This window comes from Octodon degus, unplaced genomic scaffold (assembly GCF_000260255.1).
Source record: "Octodon degus isolate 3935 unplaced genomic scaffold, OctDeg1.0 scaffold00163, whole genome shotgun sequence".
In the NCBI taxonomy this organism is placed as follows: domain Eukaryota; kingdom Metazoa; phylum Chordata; class Mammalia; order Rodentia; family Octodontidae; genus Octodon; species Octodon degus.
In genome coordinates this window covers 4,529,717-4,549,238 of record NW_004524739.1, presented here as the reverse complement: position 1 = coordinate 4,549,238, position 19,522 = coordinate 4,529,717, and the positions used below count along the sequence as shown (strand labels likewise).

The 19,522-nt window shown below is 57.1% G+C and overlaps 1 protein-coding gene across 1 annotated transcript in view; it reads left to right on the top strand.

Moving 5' to 3' along the window:
- Positions 1 to 17,193, top strand: part of Sdc3 (syndecan 3) — a 32,170-nt gene extending 14,977 nt beyond the window's left edge. The window contains exons 2-5 of the mRNA XM_004642914.2: positions 8,669 to 8,786; positions 10,149 to 10,759; positions 12,435 to 12,726; positions 13,379 to 17,193. Of these exons, the coding sequence (XP_004642971.1) occupies positions 10,181 to 10,759; positions 12,435 to 12,726; positions 13,379 to 13,545 (1,038 nt within the window). The 5' untranslated portion in view covers positions 8,669 to 8,786; positions 10,149 to 10,180 and the 3' untranslated portion in view covers positions 13,546 to 17,193. The remainder of the gene's footprint in view (positions 1 to 8,668; positions 8,787 to 10,148; positions 10,760 to 12,434; positions 12,727 to 13,378) is intronic.
- Positions 17,194 to 19,522: the final 2,329 nt, after the last annotated feature.

Here is a 19,522-nt window from a genome sequence, read left to right as displayed (position 1 = left end):
AGGTGTCTCTACTGTGTGAGTTCACTCTGGTTATAAATAACTCAGCCAACAGGAGGGTGAGGGAAGCCATAGCCCAGCTTCTTGAGGCTCATCTTGTCTAGATGCATGCATGAGTGTGTGCCCTACTCGTGCCTGGGAACAGGGCAGTCTCCTGGGATGGCTGGCAGGGCTGGGCCTGCCTCAGGGGACCCTGGCAGGGGCAGTACCATCTCCTGGAGGAGGCTGCTGCAGCCTGTGGAAAGCCTTGGCTGGTGAGGCTCCTAGAGCCCCTCACTTAGCTACCGGGGTTCCCAAGGTCAGATGAGGGTCTGTCAGCTCTGAGGGCTGGTCCTGGGGTGTTGGACCAGATGTGGGACTGGGATCTCCATCCGCACTCCTAGCTCATCCCCACCACAGCTCCCATGCCCCCCGCCTTGTGCGCCATTACCTCACCTTGACTTGCACTGGGATGCTCTGACCTCAGTTGGCCACATGACCTTTGAGTCTAAGGAACCCACTTCAGCTGGTCCTGAGAAGGTGACCAGAGCCGTGGCAGCCCAAGACCTGGTGCACCATGGGTGTCTGTGAACACTGCCTGCTTCCAGTGCAAGGCCGGCTTGAAAAGTGGCCAGAATTGGAGGCTTCCCTGGGATCCCTTCTAGCTGCATGCTTTTGCATTTAATTTGCAAAGATATGTTATGACAAAATATGATAGCACCAGTCTCAGTTTCTCTTCCTTTCTCCTGTCTACTTGGAGTTCCCCTGGCTGGGTATTGGAGGAATCAGAGAGAACCTTGTCTGGTGCCCTTGTTTTATGCACGTTGAGACTGAAGCTCAGAGCTGGGCAAGGCCTAGCCTGTGCAGGGCAGTAGGGAGGTGGGGTGTGGGTGGGCTGTTGGTGATGTGCTCAGGGTGACTTCATCCCTGGTGTTTACTGGGTGAACACTGATGGAGGCTGACTTTCCTGGGTCCTGGGGACAGGGAGGTGACCACACAGACCCATTCACTGCCCACAGGAGCTGGTGAGGGGGAGACAAGCATTGAACAGGTAGACAAAGTCATTAGTTTCAGGCAGCAGTGAGCTGTGAGGGGCAGTCCTGACACCAGTGGGGTTTGTGGGGGGAGGGACTTAGGGGGATCAGGGCTGTGCGCTTGGAGTGGGGACACTGTGGTGTCCTTGCACCTGCTCAGTGCCCATTCGCTGAGTTACAGCTGGCATCTGGAGGTCTTGGGGTCATCAGTCCCATTTTGTAGGAAGGCAACCTGAAGCCCAGCAAAGTGGAGGGACTGGACCAGGCACCAGTGAGAGAGTGGGAAAGCTGGGGCTGGAGCGCACAGGTTAAGCCATGAAGACGTCTAGTTTGTTGGCAGGGATGGTGCGGCGCCTGGAGACTCGGCCCCAGAGGCACCTGCTTGTGAGTCATTAAGGTGCTGGGTAGGTCTGCTCACCTGTTCTGGGCCACCTGTTATGTTAGCATGCCTTGTCCGTCCGTCCGTCAGTCAGTCTGTCTGTCTGTACATCTGTACAAGTTGCTCGGTGAGGAGGGGGTCTTCTGACATGCCTTTCACCTCAGGGCACTTTCTGGAGGGGGAGCCTGAGGAAGCCAGGTGTAGGCTACCCTGTAGTACAAAGAGTGTGGTCTTGGGGCTCAGTTGATCCTGGGTTTAAGTCCTGGTCTCACCGCTGTGTAACTCTGGGTGAGTGGCTTCACCCCTCTGAACTTTGGTTTGCCTGTCTATGAGGTGGGAAAGTGAATCCTTCACCAGACAGGCATGCAGAGGAGCGGAGTGATGAGAACATGGAAGGCCTTGACCATTGTCCGTGGGGAGGGGCAGGTCAGCCCAGGCCCTGTCCAGAAAAATGGCCAGTGGGCTGACTTGTGTCACAGACGTGGCACCCACCTGCATCCTCACAGGTTCAGGAGTCCCTGGGCTCAGGATCTGACAGGTTCACTGGTGGCTCAAGGGAGTCAGTCTCTTTGTCTGTAAATGGGGCTGGTGGTAGCCACTTCCTGGGTGGCCTGAGGGGTTGGTGAGATCTGGTGGGAGGGGGCCAACAGGCAACCTCAGTAGTGACAGCACAGTGGAGGTACAGAGTCCCCAGAAGGGACTCCCCAAGCTGGTCGAGGCCATGGTTGGGTGTGTATATGCCACAGGCAGGCCCAAGAAGGGGTCTCGAGTCATGGGAGGACACCTGTCTTGTGGTGTAGGTCTCCAAGTGCTGGTTGGGGGCTCAGCACACAGCAGGTACCACTAGTGCCAGCTGTGCCGATGAACAGTTGCATAGGTTCTGGTGGGGCAGGGTCTCCTTGAAGGAGCATGGGCTCCAGAACCTTCCTGTGGGAGGGAAGGAAGGGGCAGGTCTGGAGAGGGGCCTTCTTGGGCAGTCCTGCTCTCAGCCCATTCCTGGACACAGGATCAGTGAGCAGTGTCAGTCGCCTAGAGGGTGATGGGAGATTGCAGGTGGCTGGGAAAGGGGGAGCAGTGGTAGGGGTGTCCTGGTGTGGAGTGAGGAGGGGGCCTAGACTTCTCAGGGCCCAGGTGACAGCCCTTTATCTCAGCGGGTGAGGGCTTGTCTGGCACGTATAGCCAGGAACTGGGCAGGTGGAGAAGGCTTCTGCCCTGGGCACCCTCCCAGGGGGAGACCAGACGCCAACCAGTGCCAGGGAAGGGAGCCACTCTGCCTGCCAGCCTGCCTGCCTGTGGGGCGCTGCGGCTTGCCAGCTCCTTGGAGGCTCTGCGTCCTTTCGTCCCCGCTCCCTGCTCCACGGTCAGGCTGGAGGGGCACTGCCTGGCCAGGTTCCAGCTGGGGATGGCACAGAGCAGAGCGTGGCAGGAGGAGCATGCTGTTTCTCATCCTGAAAGTGCTGGGAGTCTACCATGGAAAATGTGGAAGCTTCCAATGATGCCCCTGTGACCCAGAGAGGCTCCTGCATGGAGCCTTGGGTGGAATTCAGAGCTCGGAAATCCACGTTGGTTGTGAGTTCATTAAACAGGAGCAGGCTCCACGTGTGTTTTGTAACCTACTTTTTAAAAAAAAAATTTTTTTACATTTATTTATGTGTGTGTGTGGCCAGCTCAGCCCACCTGGGGGCGGGGCTGGCTGGCATGTGGTGCTGGGGGATTGAACCGCGGTCCCTGTGCTTTGCCAAGCCTGCTCTAAGTAGGTGCTTTAGACCACTGAGCCATCTCTCCAGCCCCTGTAACCTACTTTTTAAAAGGACTGGACCGGTGCTAACAGTACTAACAGCCAGCACTCAAGTGTGGGCATGCCCAGCCTCCTGGGGCAGCTCGCCAGGTGGCTATCATTGCCTTGTTTAACAGGCACAGCAGGCGGGGAGTTAGGTATCTGCCCAGGGCCCTAGGCGCTGAGGGCTGGAGCGTCTGGCGGGCCTTCCAGCAGCCCAGCTGTACTGCCTTTCCCTGTGCTCTTTAAAACAAGTTTTAAAAAATAAAGCCTTCTGTGATCCATTCAGACTTTTCAGGGCCCCAATTAGTGTGGATTTGTGCAAACACACTTGTTGACAGCTCTATACTAGCTGGTGTGACGCTTGTGCCTTCACTTATTTGAGGAGTCTGCTGTTGTTGGGCTGCTAGGTTGTTCTGCGTTTTGCCTCTCATAAGTCACACTGCCCCGGATCTCCTTGACTCAAAAGCCTGACTTCCAGCAAGCATGGACTGTCTTGATCAGAAGGGCCCTTGCTTAGATGGTGAGGCTTGAGTTGTTATTTTATAAATGCGACGGAGCAGGAGCGGGAGGAAGGGCACGTGTGCCTTCCGAGCCAGGGAGCCCCTGCTCTTCCGCTAGTCTGGGAAGATGTTGGCAGGGGTAGTGGGGGTAAGGCTGGAGCTGATGGGCAGGGAGGGGATCTGCTGCAGGGCCCCCTTTTTGAGAAGCTGGCTGAGGTGCAGTGGCCCAAAAGGGGCCACTGTGGCTGGAGGTGGGCGTGGTCTGGATCTTTTTAGCTGTGGTGTTAGGGGCTCGGCAGGGTCTCTCCACCCTCTCCTGCCATCCTTTCCATGTGGCCAGCAGCAGGTAGGTGTGGGTGGTACTGGGTTCCCAGCAGGGGCATCCCCCTGCCTGGGCCAGGCCGTCCATTGTGCAGCCCCTGGGCTGTCCAGCTGCCCAGAGCCTGGCCCCAGCCTGCATTCCTCCGGGCATGCTCTGGGTCTCCGGGGTGGATTTGCTGAGCGTGAGGGGCACTGAGTTCTCACAGGACTGAGGGCCTTTCGAGGACAGAGCCTGTGGGGACCCAGAGCGCTCTGCCGAGATGCCTCCGTTACCTACCCTGCTTTCTAGTACCTCCTCTAGTTGCTGTGTGTCTTGGGGCAGATTGCTTTACCTCTCTGAATCTTTCCGAAGACACACAGAGACCGTGTCTTATTCCCTACCACTGACCTCTCTTCTCAAGGTTAGGGTAAAGCCAGGACTTTGCCCCTTTGTGCCTCAGTTTCCCCATCTTTGAGGCTAAGAGGAGAAAAAGTTATTGGAGACCAGCAATGGAAAATGGGGACTAGGAATAGCTCCTGAGAGAACACAGGGGGTCCGAATGGGATGTCCTCCCCATTTGCTGACAGAAGGAATTGGACTCTGTGATCTCTCAGGCCTGGTTCGGCCCCAGAGTTGAGCCCAAGGTGGAACATGTGCCCTGGGAACACCACGCAGGCGCTGCGCTGGTGCCGGCTGTACCTTGGTGTGCTGTCTTAATGGTGCACTGTCTTACTGGAGTCTCCCAGTTCTGCGAAGGCTGAGTTATTTTTGTTAAAGAAACAAGCTTAGAGAGGTCAAGTAGCTTGCCCAGAGTCACCCAGCAAGCAAGCAAGCAAGCAAGCAAGCAAGCAGAGCTAGACTTGCACTCACGACTACCTGCCTCTAAGGCTGGGTCCCGGGCCCTGTCCACATCACCTCTAGGTGCTAGGAGAGCGGAGCCCGAGCCTGGCTAAGTAGGGGAAGGAAGCCTGGGCCAAGCTAAGTACTCTTGATGGTGCTCCTAGCTTTTGCAGCATGTTGAGTACGTCTCAGGGGTGCTGGGCACCGGGCCCCTGCCAGCTGGCCTGATTTGTGTGTCTGGGTCTGTCTTTGTCGCTCGCCCTTCTTCCGTCCTCCAGTGTCTCCTTTTCTCTTTCGGCACGCCCCCCTGCTGTGTGGCACTGGCATTGCTGGTCAGTCTCTCAGGGCATTAATAGCCTCATCTACCCTCATCTGTATTTACTCTCTCAAGAGAAGCTTGAGGCTTAAGTGAGAGTCTCCAGAAATGGTCATAGAATATAAGCATGTAACTAAAAATAACCTGGGCCTCGTTATTTTCTGCTGCTTTTGCTTATTTTAGGGGCCTGCCTTTGTTACCTGTGTGATCTTAATCCTCACAGCAACTCAGAACCACTCTCCCCCTTTATCATCTCCATTTTACAGAGAAGACAACTGAGGTGCAGAGAGGTTGACTTGCCTGCAGACAGCGAGCAGTAAGAGGAGGGACAGACTGATTCTGGGTTGACCCTGTGCCACCCTGTCTGGATAGCTTGTGGTAGGCAGGGGCAGGCTGTGGAAACTGGGCACGAGAGACCCCAGACTTCTCATTCAGGCTTGGAGGGGCTGGGGGTGAGCAAGGAAGCCTGGCTTTCCTGCCCATGTCCCTTGTCTTCGGAGTGGATGGTGAGTGGCTGGGGAAGGCCAGGGACCTGTCTGACCTCTAGGCGATTCAGAGCCTTCCCAACTACAGCCCTGGCTGTGGGCCAGGGAGAGTGGGCAACTCGGAGGGGTCCAGCCAGCTTCCTGCGGGCTCTGAAACCAGAGAGTCAGGTGTGTGGGGGTGGTGAGTGGGGCCTGCTGGTCTCTTCCAGGGCCTGCTGGCCTGGGCTGGAAGCCTGAGGGCTTCTGCGGAATGAGGCTGTCAGCACCAGGCAGGGGTGATAGGCTGCGGGGAGCATTGGCAGGGTGTTGGTCCGTTGGGCAGGATGCCGTAGCTACCTGGTAATGTGCCTGTGCACTCGTATATCCCCAGAATTGGGGAGGGGCTGGTGGTGGTGGGGTTGGGGTACTATTCAGGGACATGAATAGTACCAAGCAGGTGGAAGCAGGGTGGGGACTGGGAGCTCGCAGTGTGGACATCGGGTGGTGTATATGGCTGTAGGTAAGTGGGGGCTGTGGTCCCAGGTGTAGAAATCCTGGCTCAGGAGAAGCAGTGAGCCTGGGTGACCCCAGAGAATGCAGGGCAGAGGTGTCAAGAGACCAAGGACCGCTGTTCTTGGCATCTGCCTCTGTGGGCCAGGGATGAAGACGGCAGCACAAGTGCAGGACTCCCAGCTTCCAGCAAGCAGGCCCTCTGCAGGGTGCCCAAGACTGTGGAGTCCCCAGACCTCCATGGCTGCTGGCTTCAGATGTTCAGATCCTGAGCTGCCTACCCGGGACACTCTGCTGGGTGTCTACCCCTGAGTTTGGTGGTGGAAGGAAGCAGGAAGTCAGCCACTTCCTGGTGGGCATGCTCTTCGCTGAGGTTTGAGTGGGGCATCTGTGAGCTGAGGACAGGCTGTGTTTGTGTCCACGAGTCCTCCAGGGGTGTGTGTGTGTGTGTGTGTGTGTGTGTGTGTGTAGGTGTGTGCAGCTCGGGGTATAGCGAATGGGAGATATGGCTGTGTTCCCAGTAAGTGCCAGTGGATGTACAAGTTGGGGTTGGCAAACACTGTACTTAATTGTGTGGGGTGTGTACCACCCTGTCAGGTGGAGGAGGGTATGAGTAAGGGTTGAGGAGAAGAAGCCAGCAGGGCCCAGGGGCATTTGGATTCAGTTCTTTAAGGAAAGAGGGTAGATAGATAATTATGCTCATTATGTATGAAATTATGCAAATAAGGAGGTCGTTTAGGGGTCAAGGGCTGTTTGTCACCTCTTCAGGCACTTTGTGGCTTCTAAGGCATTCCCTGTGCCTGCTTGGCTATTCCTCCTCAGGGACCCCCTCCAGAGACCTGGGCTGCCCCCGGTGTTGAGTCCTCTGGTCTCCCAGGGTGGCCCAGCCATCCTCTCCACCTCATCTGGGGGCTGCTTATTATTCGGGAAGAATGTTCTTCTGGATGCAGGATTAGAAAATCACCAAGGTAGCCCCTTCCTTAGCTTCATCTGATGAGCAGGATGCTAAATTAAGTTGCAAGCATTTTCTGCCTTTCCTCTGCTCCTTCCCTGCCCTGTGCCCCTCTACCCTCTGCCCCCCATCCTCTGCCTCTCCATCCCTGTCTCCACCCTCCCCCTCTGTTCCTCCAGGATCTCACCCCCATCTCTGTGGGGAGCTGCAGCTCCTGGTCCTTAGCACAGAGGAGATGGTTGTCATGGTAACGGTTGTCATGTGGATGGCTACTGAGCTAGGGATGAATAGTATCTAGGTGAGAGCTACCTGAGTGGAGACTGATGGATTCACATGAGGCTTGATGTTTGTCTCCAAGCCTCAGAGCTGCACGGTACTCCACTGCTGCCACTTTCCCCCCATGCAGTGCTGTAAGGTGTGCTCATATACTGCCTTGCTGTGGCTGCCGTTAGGTGAGTTGTCAGGGTGTGTCTCTGTGTTCTGTCTGTCTTTGAGTGTGTCATTTTCTGCCTCGCTGTGCCTTACTTTCTTACATTAAGGTCGGGGGCTCTTTGGGTTTGTGCTGATCTTTCCAGAGTCAGGGTGTTAGGGGCTGCTATGTGGCACTAGTCACCATGGAAACGGGAAGACTCCCTGTGTGGCTCCTACATTTACTTCTATTTTGGGGTCCCAGGAACCACAGACCTCTCAAAACCCTTCCTCTCAGTGAATGGTCTCAGTTATTCCCCAGCTACCTGAGGGGTAGAAAGTGAAGGTGGCCCTGTGCCTCCTGAGCTCCCAGGAGACAGAATATCCCCTGGGACTGCGGCTTGTGGTCCTGGCAGTTTGTTCCTCTGGGTGGAGATGGGAGCAGCAAAGAGCTGGACAGTGGCTGCTGTGAGCTCCTGGAATGTCTAAAGGGGAGGAAGACCCAGCAATTAGTCACGGGAGCAATTATGTTAATTGTTCCACTCCATGACTCACTGGTAGAAAGTAAATACTGATTAATTCATTACTTTGCTCTGTGTGTGTGTGTGTGTGTGTGTGTGTGTGTGTGTGTGTGTAGTGTTTGGTGAGGGGGGTGTCTCCTGGCTCCCTGCCCTGACTGGGCTGCACAGCGCTGAGAGCAGGTGCTTGAGGCTGGGGGCAGGAAGCCAGGACTGAGTTCCTGCCTCTGGTTCTGAATGAACTCCAGGAGGAGGCTGTTGGTGGCAGGAGTGAGAGGGGCTGAGCGGGAAGTGCTGATCCAGCCCCTCGCCTGCTCACAGAGCTTCCCCGGTGCCTGCTGCCAGTCACACATTGCAGAGGCTCAGGCGCTGTGACCTACCGGACCCTTGACTTCAGCTCTCAAGGAATTCTGATGTGCAGTGACCAATTTCCTAGAGAAAGTTTGCAAAACCCTAAAATCCTTCTGTGATTGGCCCCTGCTCCAGCCTGTCCCGCCCCTCCCAGCCTGTGTCTCTAACTCCATCCTTAACAAATACGGTCTGAAACTACTCCGTGCGAGGTATTTTATTAGCTGTGGACGTATGTTGTTCATCTCGGGTCTAGGTTAGCAGGCGTGCTTGCCATCGTTTGCGTGCTGCGTCCAGGCTGCTGGCCTTGGGCTGAGGTCTGTGCTTGCCCTGCCTTCCCAGGCCCAGCGCTGGCGCAGTGAGAACTTTGAGCGGCCCGTGGACCTGGAAGGCTCCGGGGATGACGACTCCTTTCCCGAGGATGAACTGGATGACCTCTACTCTGGGTCAGGCTCAGGCTGTAAGTACCTCCCCATCTCTCTGTCTGTAATGACCAGTGTGCATCGGCGCCCCACCCTCAGGGACTCACGAGTGAGACCTTCCATGGCACTGAGGTCAGGCAGGATTGTGTCAGGGACTCCAAACGGCACAGCATCCTGCTTGGTAAGAAAATAGGCCCACCGGGCCTTGACACAGGGGACCCCCAACTCTTGTCTCTCAATCTCTGTGCTGCTGGGGTCTCTCCGCAGCCCTCTAACTCATATCAACACAGACACCCTTCAGTGACCCAGTCTTCACGGCACTGTGCCATCCTTTTGGAGTAGCTTTTGCTGACCCTGGCAGGCCCTCAGCAGGAGTGATTGGCCCAGCGTGGGTCAGGTGACTCTCTTGGGCCCAGGGGCGGGGCTAAGGCAGGGATATGGGCTCAGTGGTCCCCGGGCCTCCGGTTGCTTATGCTGTCCTGGTGGAGGTGTGTCAGGCCGAGCGCAGGTGGGCAGAGAAGAGTGACGTTAGGCAGCCCCATCAGGCCTTGCTGCTGCCATCTCCACATTTGTCCTTGTAGATGGAATAGAACATGCTTTCCTCCTCGGGACTCTGGGCGGGGTTGGAACCAGAAGTCAGAATCTGCAGGGAAGGGAGCTCTGGAACTAGTAGGTGGGACAATCCCAGCGGAGGACAGGGTGGCATCAGCCGAAGCCTCCCCATGCTGGCTGCCTCCGGTCCCTAGTCTTCCTCTGGTCCACTCCGTAAGCCTTGTCCATTTAATTTGGGTAAAGACCCTTCTCTAACTCCTCCCCTTGCCTGCTTCCGCCCCCAGAGCCCCCGGCCTCTCTCTTCTACTCTCTGCCAGGCTCTCCTCACTCCCTTCACCTCCCTCCGAGTTCCTGCGCTTATCCTGGTGGCATTGGCAAAGCCAGGTGGCCCAGGCAGTTTCCCTGCGGGAAGGGCCCACTCTGTCTTGCCCTCAGCTGGGGCCTCTGGGGGGCCTGCGCTGCGTCAGGCCTACAGTGGACGTGCTCCAGACTCCTCCCGAATGCCATGCCTGGTTCTGGTCCTTTTAACCCAAAGTGAGATTGGCAGCCAGTGGCATTGTCATTGTACCACTTGGACTCCAGCTTGTAGGAGCCCCAGGCTGGATGGGCTGGAGTAGTTCGGAAGGCTTCCTGAAGGCAGTGGCTCCCTGAACACTGTTTGTTGAGACACAGAGGAGCTGGCAAGGGTGGCCAGGCTGTTTTCCTCCCTTCATGTTTTCCTGGGAATTTGGGTAGGGAGGAAGAGGGTCACCTAGATAGATGGCTGTGCTTACCGGGGATCCACATCCCCTCCTGGCACCCAGCTCTTGAGCTTTTCTCTAGCTTTCTCCCTTTCCCTGTCCCCACAGACTTTGAGCAGGAGTCGGGCATCGAGACTGCTATGAGATTCAGCCCTGAAGTAGCTCTGGCCGTGTCCACCACCCCTGCAGTGCTGCCCACCACAGATATCCGGCCCGTAGGCACCCCTTTTGAAGAGCTCCCCTCGGAGAGTCCCACCCCAGAGCCTGTCACCAGTCCCCCAGTGGTGACAGAGATTCCAGAAGAGCCCAGCCAGAGAGTCACCACTGTCTCCACCACCATGGCAACCACCACTGCCACCACAGGGGCCCCGACCATGGCCACAGCACCTGCCACAACGGCCACTGCCATCCCCAGCACCCCTGCGGAACCCCCTTCCACGGCTACCACTGCTGTCATAAGGACCACTGGCGCAAGGAGGCTTGTGCCTCTTCCACTGACCACAGCTGCCACAGCCCCGGCCACTACCCCTGCGGCCCCCTCAGCCCCCACCACTGTGGCTGTCTTGGACACGGAGGCCCCAACACCCAGGCTGGTCAGCACAGCTACCTCCCGGCCAAGGGCCCTTCCCAGGCCAGCTACCACCCAGGAGCCCGATGTCCCTGAGAGGAGCACCTTGCCCCTGGGGACCACAGCCCCTGGACCCACTGAGGTGGCTCAGGTGAGGACACTGGGAGGGGGTGGGGCACAAGAGGAGGTCAGGGCTGGGGGAGGAAGCTAGAGCTGGGCAAGGAGAGGACCAGGAGGTGCTAGAGATGAGCCAGGTGGGGGTGATGGGCATAGGGGTGTATCAGGGGCCAGGACTGGGTGTGAGTCACAAGATGGGAGCAGAGAGGGATTTGGAGGGGCAGAGTGGGATGAAGAACCAGGCGTGGGCTCTGATACTGGGCCACAATGACCACGGGGGGCGGGAAATGGGAGGGATAGGGGTGGGTGATGGGGAATGAGGTACAGGGGGTGCTATGAGGAGGGCCAGAGCTGTGGGTTTGAGTGAAGAGCACTGACTCAGGTGCTGGCGGTCTAGATTTGAATCCTGCCACCACTTTTGAGCCATGTGACTTCAGGCCAGTCACCGACCCTTCCTGTCCCTGCATTTCCTTGTCTGTGAAGGGAAGACTTTAACCATTTCCATCATGGTATTGTGGGAATTAAATATCCTGGCAAATCCAGAGCACTTAGAACAAGGTGTGACAAGGGCTCACAAACTACACTCAGCCAGGGCCTTTGTCCTCATCACCACTGTAGCAGTGCTGGCATTGGGATGGAAACTGGAGCAGTGGGCTCTGAGATGGGGCGTTGTGGATGTGCGAGTGGGGGATGGGAAGAGGAGGGTGAGGACCACTTGGGAATGAAGGGCTGAGGGGGAAAGGAAGTCTGGTCCATGTGGTCTCGCTGGGCATGTGGCAGAACTTCTTGGAGTCTGCGTCTGTCCCCACAGGGCTGGCCCTGTGCTGGCTTCCTCTGAGCAGCTGGGGCAGGAAGCAGAGATGGGGGTGGGGCTTGGAGCCAGGCTGCAGGTGTGATCATGGCCCACTGCCTTCCTCACCTGGGTACTGGACCTGTAGGCTGAGCAGCTGCACCCTTGCCTCGACCACTCCCACAGCCCCTGCTCTGCTCTCAGGAGACCCCATGCTGGTCCTGCCTCCATGTGGAGGGGGACATCAGGGATTTTAGTCACTGGCTGGCTGCCTGGACCTGAAGTTGGGCTCTTGGACTGATTGAGGGGCTCTCCCTTGCCCAAGTGCATAGCAGGGGACCCAGAGGTCCCCTGAGGACTGCTGATATGGCACTGTGGGAGGCATAGCATGTGGCCAGACTAGAAACAGAGATAGCATAGCAGAGTGGTTGGAAACACAGACTAGAATTGCATAGATCTGTTTTTTGGGTGGAGGGTACAGTCCTGGGGATTGAACCCAGGGCCTTTGCATTGAGTGACATTCCCAATCTTCGTTTCTTTATTTTTCATTCTGAGATAGGGTCTTGCCAAGTTGCCTGTGATGGGCTCAAATTTGTAATCCGCTTGCCTCAGGTGCCCAAAGTTCTGGGATTATAGACATGCACAACCATGCCTGGCTGGTAGATCTGGATTGTAGCTCTGCCTCTGTTTATTAGATGTGTATCCTTGGAAACTCAACGTTTCTGAGCTTACTTCCTGCTTGCAAATTGGAGGAAATGATACCTCCTTGTGGGGACAGTGTTTTGCACAGTGTGCTGTTTTCCAGGTGTAGAGAGTCCTTAGGGTGTTAGAGTTCTGGGGAATGGAGTGACAGTGGCAGGTGTGTGTGACTGCCTAGCTGCTTGGCCTTGACTTTGGAGCTCCTGCCCCTTCTCTGCAGACACCAACTCCAGAGTCCCTCCTGACCACAGTCCGGGATGAGCCAGAGGTGCCAGTGAGTGGGGGACCCAGCGGGGACTTTGAGCTGCCAGAGGAAGAGACCACACAGCCAGACACAGCCAATGAGGTGGTGGCTGTGGGAGGGGCTGCAGCCAAGCCATCTCCTCCATCTGAAACACTGCCCAAAGGCGCCCACCCAGGCCCTGGCCTCCTGGACAATGCCATCGACTCGGGCAGCTCAGCTGCCCAGCTGCCCCAGAAGAGCATCTTGGAGCGGAAGGAGGTGCTTGTAGGTGAGGATGTACTTTGGGCGAGGGCCTGAGAGAAGCCTGGAGCATGGCCGCCAGTCAGGCCACAGTTTCCCTTGGGACTAGGAAGGGTGGTCAGAGTATGGCTTCCTGGGAGCCAGATCAGAAGGGAAAGCTGGGGATGCCACTCCGCCCCCTGGCCCATCTGCTAACCCTCCCCCAGCTGACCCCTCACTGCCTCTCCATCTCCAAAACTTTTTCCCTCAGTGCCTTCCGACCCCTCCTTGGACTCTGACTCACCCCTGCTTTCCTGGGTCATGCTGTTGGCCCTGTGGGCCTGGCTTCTGCATCTGTGTGGAAGTGTACCTTCTGCAGCAGGGAAGCCCCTGATGTTCAGACAGCAGAGGCTTTTCCTGCCTAGCGGTTAGCAAATAGCGGAGCAGTTTATAGCAAGCTGGCGTCTAAGGGCTAATGCAGACCACAGCCTTTTCCTCACAGGCAGGAGTGAGGAGTGGTGTGGAGCCCACCATTTGGATAGAGTGGACTTAGCCTGGGGACAGAGCCTGTGCCAACTCTCCTGTCACTCCCGCTCCTGCGGCAGCTGTAGGACTCCAAGCCCTAGGCCCCACCCTCCAGTCCCTCTACCTTCTTTTGCATCCTGCCCCAGGACCCTGACCTCTGCTCTTTTCCTCCACAGCTGTGATTGTGGGCGGGGTGGTGGGCGCCCTCTTTGCCGCCTTCCTTGTCACACTGCTCGTCTACCGAATGAAGAAGAAGGATGAAGGCAGCTACACCCTGGAGGAGCCCAAGCAGGCGAGTGTCACATACCAGAAGCCTGACAAGCAGGAAGAATTCTATGCCTAGTGGAGCCTCAGTGCCTCCCTGCAGCCTCAGCCACCCTCACCCAGTTCCAGCCCAGCCTCACTGGCCCAGGCCTGGGACTGGGCCTGGCCCAGTTCTTCTCTGCCCTTCCTCCGTGGCCTACCAGCCTCATGCATTGCCCCCTGAGGAACAGGGGGTGCGGCTGGCTGCCCCGGACTGTGCCCTTACGAGCTCATCTCTTGTCTCCCACCAGCCTGGGGCTCTGGGCCCTTACATCAGTGGACAGGAGAAAGGAAGCTCCTGATTGGCTGGTGGGAGAAGGGGAAGAGATGGAGCCTGAGATGGGCTGAGCCTCTGTGAAATCCCAAAGGGCTGGCTCAGTCTCCTTTCTGGGTCAGAGAGGCCTGCAGGCTGGCTTCCAGGACCAACACATGGCAAACTCAGCCCTTGAAATCACCTAGACGATGAAGCCTCATTCCTGTCACAGGGCCTCTCTTTGCCTGGGTGAGAGGATGTCCTTTGTCACCAGCCTGTTTTGTCCTGGCCTCCTGGGGGTTGTGGGACTGTTCTCCCCTCTCCTCTGCCCAGTGCACCTGTGCCCCAGGCTTTCCTTCCCCTCCACCAAGGACATGGCTTCCTGAGAGTATCAGGGCAGCCACCAGTGAGGACGGCCACCTGACATACCTCCTTTGAGCGGGCTCTACACTGACACCACTCCTCATTCTGTTATACATATTGTCACTTGGTCATATATGAGACAAAATAGAGCAATGACAGAAGCATATCCAGTGCTGACCACCTAACCCATCCAGACATGTCTCAGATGTGTCTTCCAAAGATGTGTGTCTTCAGGTGTTGCTTAACCAACTCTCCAGACATCTCTGCAATGCGAGTCACTAGTCGCAGCCACCTGAATTGTGACAGGGTGGTTTGCTGCTCTGTCACCCCTCCGCAAATTGACACACACTGCCACCTCATCATCATATTGAGCTCTTTCAGGCTCATCGGAGAAGGCAGAATTATGTTGAACAGTCAGCCCATATTGGGTCTCAGTTGCCCTGCTAGCACTTGGTCCCACATCAAGGTGCCCGCACCAGCCACATTGCCACCCATCCCGGCCTCGGTCAACATGGCCCCATGTGGGTACACAGCCCACACAACCCTGCACCCACCAGGGGAAGACCAGGGCACTTGCCTTTCCTGAAATAAAGTGTGGTGTAGGGGGACATTGCCACCAGCCCTCCCACGGCTTTGCACACCGAAAGGCCTGGCCTCACCCCTGGCTGCTTCCTGTCCCTGTCCCTCCGTGCCCACAAAGGGAGAAGTTCAGGGCCAGCCCCTACCCACTGAGAGCCCTGGGACTTTCTCCAAGACTGGAGAAAGGTGGGGTTGTGCCCTCCCATTTGTCCCCAGACTGTGGGGGTTGCTTGGCACTCCCTGGACTAAAGGCCCTGCGTAGGGAGGGGCGAGTGGTCTGTCTCCTGTCTCCTGCATCCTTTTCCTGCTGAGTTAGGGAGCTGATCCTGCCTCCCAGGACACAAGTTTCCAAAGTGCCTGTGAGGGCTGGCCCTCTGCCTGGGCCCTCTGCATCTGCAGCCCCCCACCCAGGCGTCTCCGGGGACGCATGCCCACCCATCTGACCCAACAAGTCTGCAGTTCTGGCTGCTGCGGTTGCATGGGCCTAATGCTGGAAGCAGCCCATCCAGATGCCCCAGGCCACAAGGGCAGATAACTGAGAAACGAAAACAGCAAGGGGGTTGTGTCACAGGGCCCAAGCCTTCATTCCTCTTTATTATTCTAGAGAGTGGGGCCATTTTATAGGTATTTTAAATAAGAGTCGCCAGTCTCCTTTTGGAAAGGGTGGCCTGGTGGGGGCTCCTGGAGCCGGGGGGACGTGGTGTAAATTGTGACTAGTTGGCCCTCCCACCCCCACCTGTGACCCACAGCCCACATCCAAGTCAGGAGCCTACCCCAGTTTTATTTCTGTTTCCTTTTGAAGATTCCCTGGCAGTGGACCTCTGCAGGGGAGGGGCAGGGTGCTGAGGCAGCAAGAGCCACGCTCGGATCCTTGCCCACCTCAAAGCCCACCTTGTTGGGGCCTAGTTGTGTGAGGAACCAGCTGGCCAGAGCCTTTGAGGAAGGCCCGGGAGGGGAGGAGGCCCTGGCCCACAGGCCTTGGTGAGGGGGCTGGGCCTCCATGGGCCCTGCGAACCCAGCCTCCCCTCCATGGGTCCCTGGTAGGCTGCTGTCTCGGATGGCAGCTCTGGTGAGAAGGCCTGGGCAGGCCAAGGCTGAGAAACCAGGGAGTGTGAAGGAGGCAGTGCTGGGCAGCCAGCCCTCAGGGATGGTACCAGGGCAAAGGACCAGCAGTGGGCACAACTTCCATGTTTGCCTGGAGGCCAGCATGGGGTGGCCTTGGCTGGCCTGACTTCCTGTAGCGCAAGTGCTGACTTTGGACTTGGCCTCCTGGCACTGGCCCTCTTCTGTGTCCCTAGTCCTTGAGAGAGGTCAAGGGCCTTGTGCATGGAGCCTTGGACCCATGGCCAAGGCCCAGGCTTTATATTCATGGAGTTCAATGGTCTGCCTGGGCCAAGTCCTTCAGGCCAGTCATTGAGTGGGGCAGGGAGCAGGGCAATCAAAGAGCCCAGCCAAGGGCGAGCTGGAGCTCTCTACAGTGCAATGGGGGTGTGGGGCCTGCCCCCACCCCAGGTACGGTGTGAAGTGTGCAGGGCCAGCCAGGTGGGCCCATAGACACCATAGTGCTCCTGGTAGGGTGTCCTGCGGGCCCTGGCATTTCCTGAGAGCACAGCACATTCCAAAGGAGAGGGAGCTTGTGTGGCTTGAGAACTCTCCTGGGCTTTGCCCACTGGAGGGCAAGGCAGGCTGAGCCGAGCTGGGGCAGGACTGGCCCCGGCTGTGCTGACTAGAGCCCAAATTCGGTCTCTAGGTGGCCAGAGCCCTTGGGACTTCACCTGAAAAGCTGGTCCCCTCTATCACTGGAAGAATGTGGGCAGCAAATGGGCCGCACAGGCTTGTGGCAGGGGCCTGGGGAGCTCAGGCCAGACCCTTGGGGTTGGCAAAGCCGCCTATTAGGCCAGACTGGGAGTAGAGCCACCTTGGCCTCCCAGGCAGGAGTGGCCTTGGCTGTCCTGGCTTTCTTCTGTCAGTTGCGGCCTTGGCCTTGCCTCCCCGTGCCTCTAGTCTGTAAATAGAAGCCTGCAAACTGTACAGATTTAGAGAGGCCGAGACTGCGCCTGGAAGTCACCATCGCAGGGCTGAAGGCCCAGCATCCCCCAGGTGCCTACCTGGCCCCAGCGTGACGAATGCATGTAAATATTTCTCGTAGGCAGCGTGGCTCCAGAGAGCCCCTAAAGACAGTGTTCCCCCTCTGGTAAGTCCTTTCTTCTGTACAGAGCCCTCCCAGACCCCGGCCAGCAGTGGGGAGGAGCTCGTCCTTTCCTGTCCCTGGCCTTCCCTGCTCTCCCCCCCACCCCCATGACCTCTTTATTAACCACCCCTGTCCTGAGTTCATGGCCAAAACTTTTAATAAGGAGAAGTGGAGGAAAGACAGTGGATACGGTGACCAAGGCACTGCCTGCTGCAGGTGTGTGCCTGGCCCAGCCTGGGGAAGGAACTGGTTTTGTTTTGTTTTTTTGTTTGAGTTTTGTTTTTAACATTTCCCGTGCTGTGCCCATTTATAAGAGGAAATAAAATTAAGCTGAAATGACATACTGTTGTCAGAGTGTGGTATCAATACAGGTGATGTTGGGAAGGGGGCAACTCTGGTCACACCTCAGCCTCAGCCTCAGCCTCAGCCTCAGCCTCAGCCTCAGCCTCAGCCTCATCTGTGTTCCTCTTTAAAGGAAACTGTGAACCACGCAGGAAAAATCGGCTGGCAGCTCCTGTGGGAACCATTATGGTAAAGACTGCCCTGGGTTCAGAGTGTTCGGGAAACCCCAGGGCTAGTGTGGTTAGGGTGGGGTGGGTGTGGGGCTGTGGTTCATCCCAGCAGGGAAGAACTCTGGCTTCAGGCCACAAAGAGAGAATGGAGTATCACAGAATAGTGGACTCAGAGCTGCCGGGTGGGTGGCTTTGGGCCTGATGGCTACTGTCACACGTGGTGACATTTCCTAGCTCTGACTCTGGGCTCTTTGAGCCTCAGTTTCCTTATCCTGAAACAATGGTGTTCCCCACATGGAATGTGGCAGGGGTCATACGAAGAGCAATCAGCACAGGGTCTGGGAGGTGGTGTGGCTCACAAGATCTTTGATGGTGGAGTTGGGACAGAACAGGACCAGGGCTAGAACTTTAGTTGCCTGGATCTTGTATTGATGATGGGTTTGCAGAAGGACAGGCCCGGGAGTGTGCTAAGCATCCTGGTCCCTCCTGGAAATAAAAAAGTCGCATCATTAGAGCCTGGGAGGGCCCTTCCCAGCCCCCACTCTGCCCAGCTCTCTTGCCAGGAGCACCCTGAGGGCCACACTCTCTCAGTCTGTCCTCAAGCCCGGGCCCTTCTCATCTGAAACCTGTCTTCCCTGTGTGACCTCTCACTGGGGCTCATGGTGCTCCTGGGCATGTGGAACTGCACTGCTCCCTGCCAAGGGACAAAACCTAGGCTTGGGAGTCATTGCCAAGAATGCCCTTCCTCCAAGGGAAACCTCGCTAGGTTCTGCCGATATTTCTTCTGGAAGTTTCTTCTTCTGAAAATGCGATACACGAAGTCCTGATGGGCCAGGGTGGGTTGGAACCTAAGACTGATGGATCTGGTCAAGGTCCTCCCCTGCTGCCTGTTTCTTTCCTCATTGAAATAAATGTCCTGGAGCATCCACTGACCCCAGACCTCTGCTTAGGACTGGGAGGTGAGGAGTCACCAGTACAGACCCATCCCTGCCCTCCGGGCACATACAGTCTGTTAGCAGCTGGACAATAACCAGCCTCCTGATGGATGGTGCTGGTGTGGCCGAGGGGGTCCTGCTTCCTCAGCTGCTACCTCTAAACTCTACCCATCTTTACTGCTTGCCAGAGCAGGGACAGAGATCTGAGGCCCAGGCCATCACTATGGGACCTCAGACAACTTGTCACTTGGAGTCCCAGTCTGCACAGCTACGGCAGCTTGCCCCCCTGGAAAGGGGGCCAGACCTGCAGAGGGCTAGGCTACAGTGAAAAAGCCTGCTGTGGTGAGGGGTTGAGGGGACAAGAAAGCTTCCCCTTAGAGCCTAAGGCGAGGGCTTTCCCTCAGACCCCAGCTCTGCCTCACACTAGCTGCGTGGCCCCAGGTGAGTTCCATCCACTGGGTGCTGTTTTCTCACCTTAGAGCGGGAACATGCATCTGTTTCATGCCCATGACACAGGACCTGTGCTGGGCCTAGGAAGGGGCTTTTCTGACTATGGCCATTATTGTTATTGGTGCTGTTGCCATCACTTCAGGATTCACAGGCCCGGCACTTTTGACTGCTGAGTGGAGAGGTCACCCTGACCCTGCTCGAAATCAAGCTGTGTTGTACTGGCTGTGGTTCGCCCTGTGACTGACTCGGGCTTGTCGGGCTGAGGCCAGCCGCCACATGTCTGGGCTGCCCCGATGGTCTGGGCACTGCTGGGAGCTGCACCGTTTCTTTGGGGCCCTTTGGCCCAGGGAAGGGAGGAAGAATGGCTGATTGTTTCGGGCAGCCCAAGAGGTCACAGCTGCTGGCCTAAGAACAGACTGTGCTCAGCACCCAGGCCCACGGTTTCTGCCAGCCTCGGAGCAGAGCTGCGAGCCGTGGGACCTTTGAGCCTCCGTTCCACCTGGGAGAATGGAGGCGGTGTCACATACAGGGTGTCAGCAAAGAACATCCTGGCCCAGCTCCGTTCGTGAGCTTACTTAGCCCCGTTCGTGAGCTTACTTAGCCCCGGGGAGCTCTGGCCTCCTGGCCTGTTTGTAAAGGAAAAAACTGAGGCTCAAAGAACAGAGGCACTCATCTCAGGGCTGTTGGAGAGTGCAGTGGGATTGGAGCCTGGCTGTCTCCCAGGGTTCCTGGCT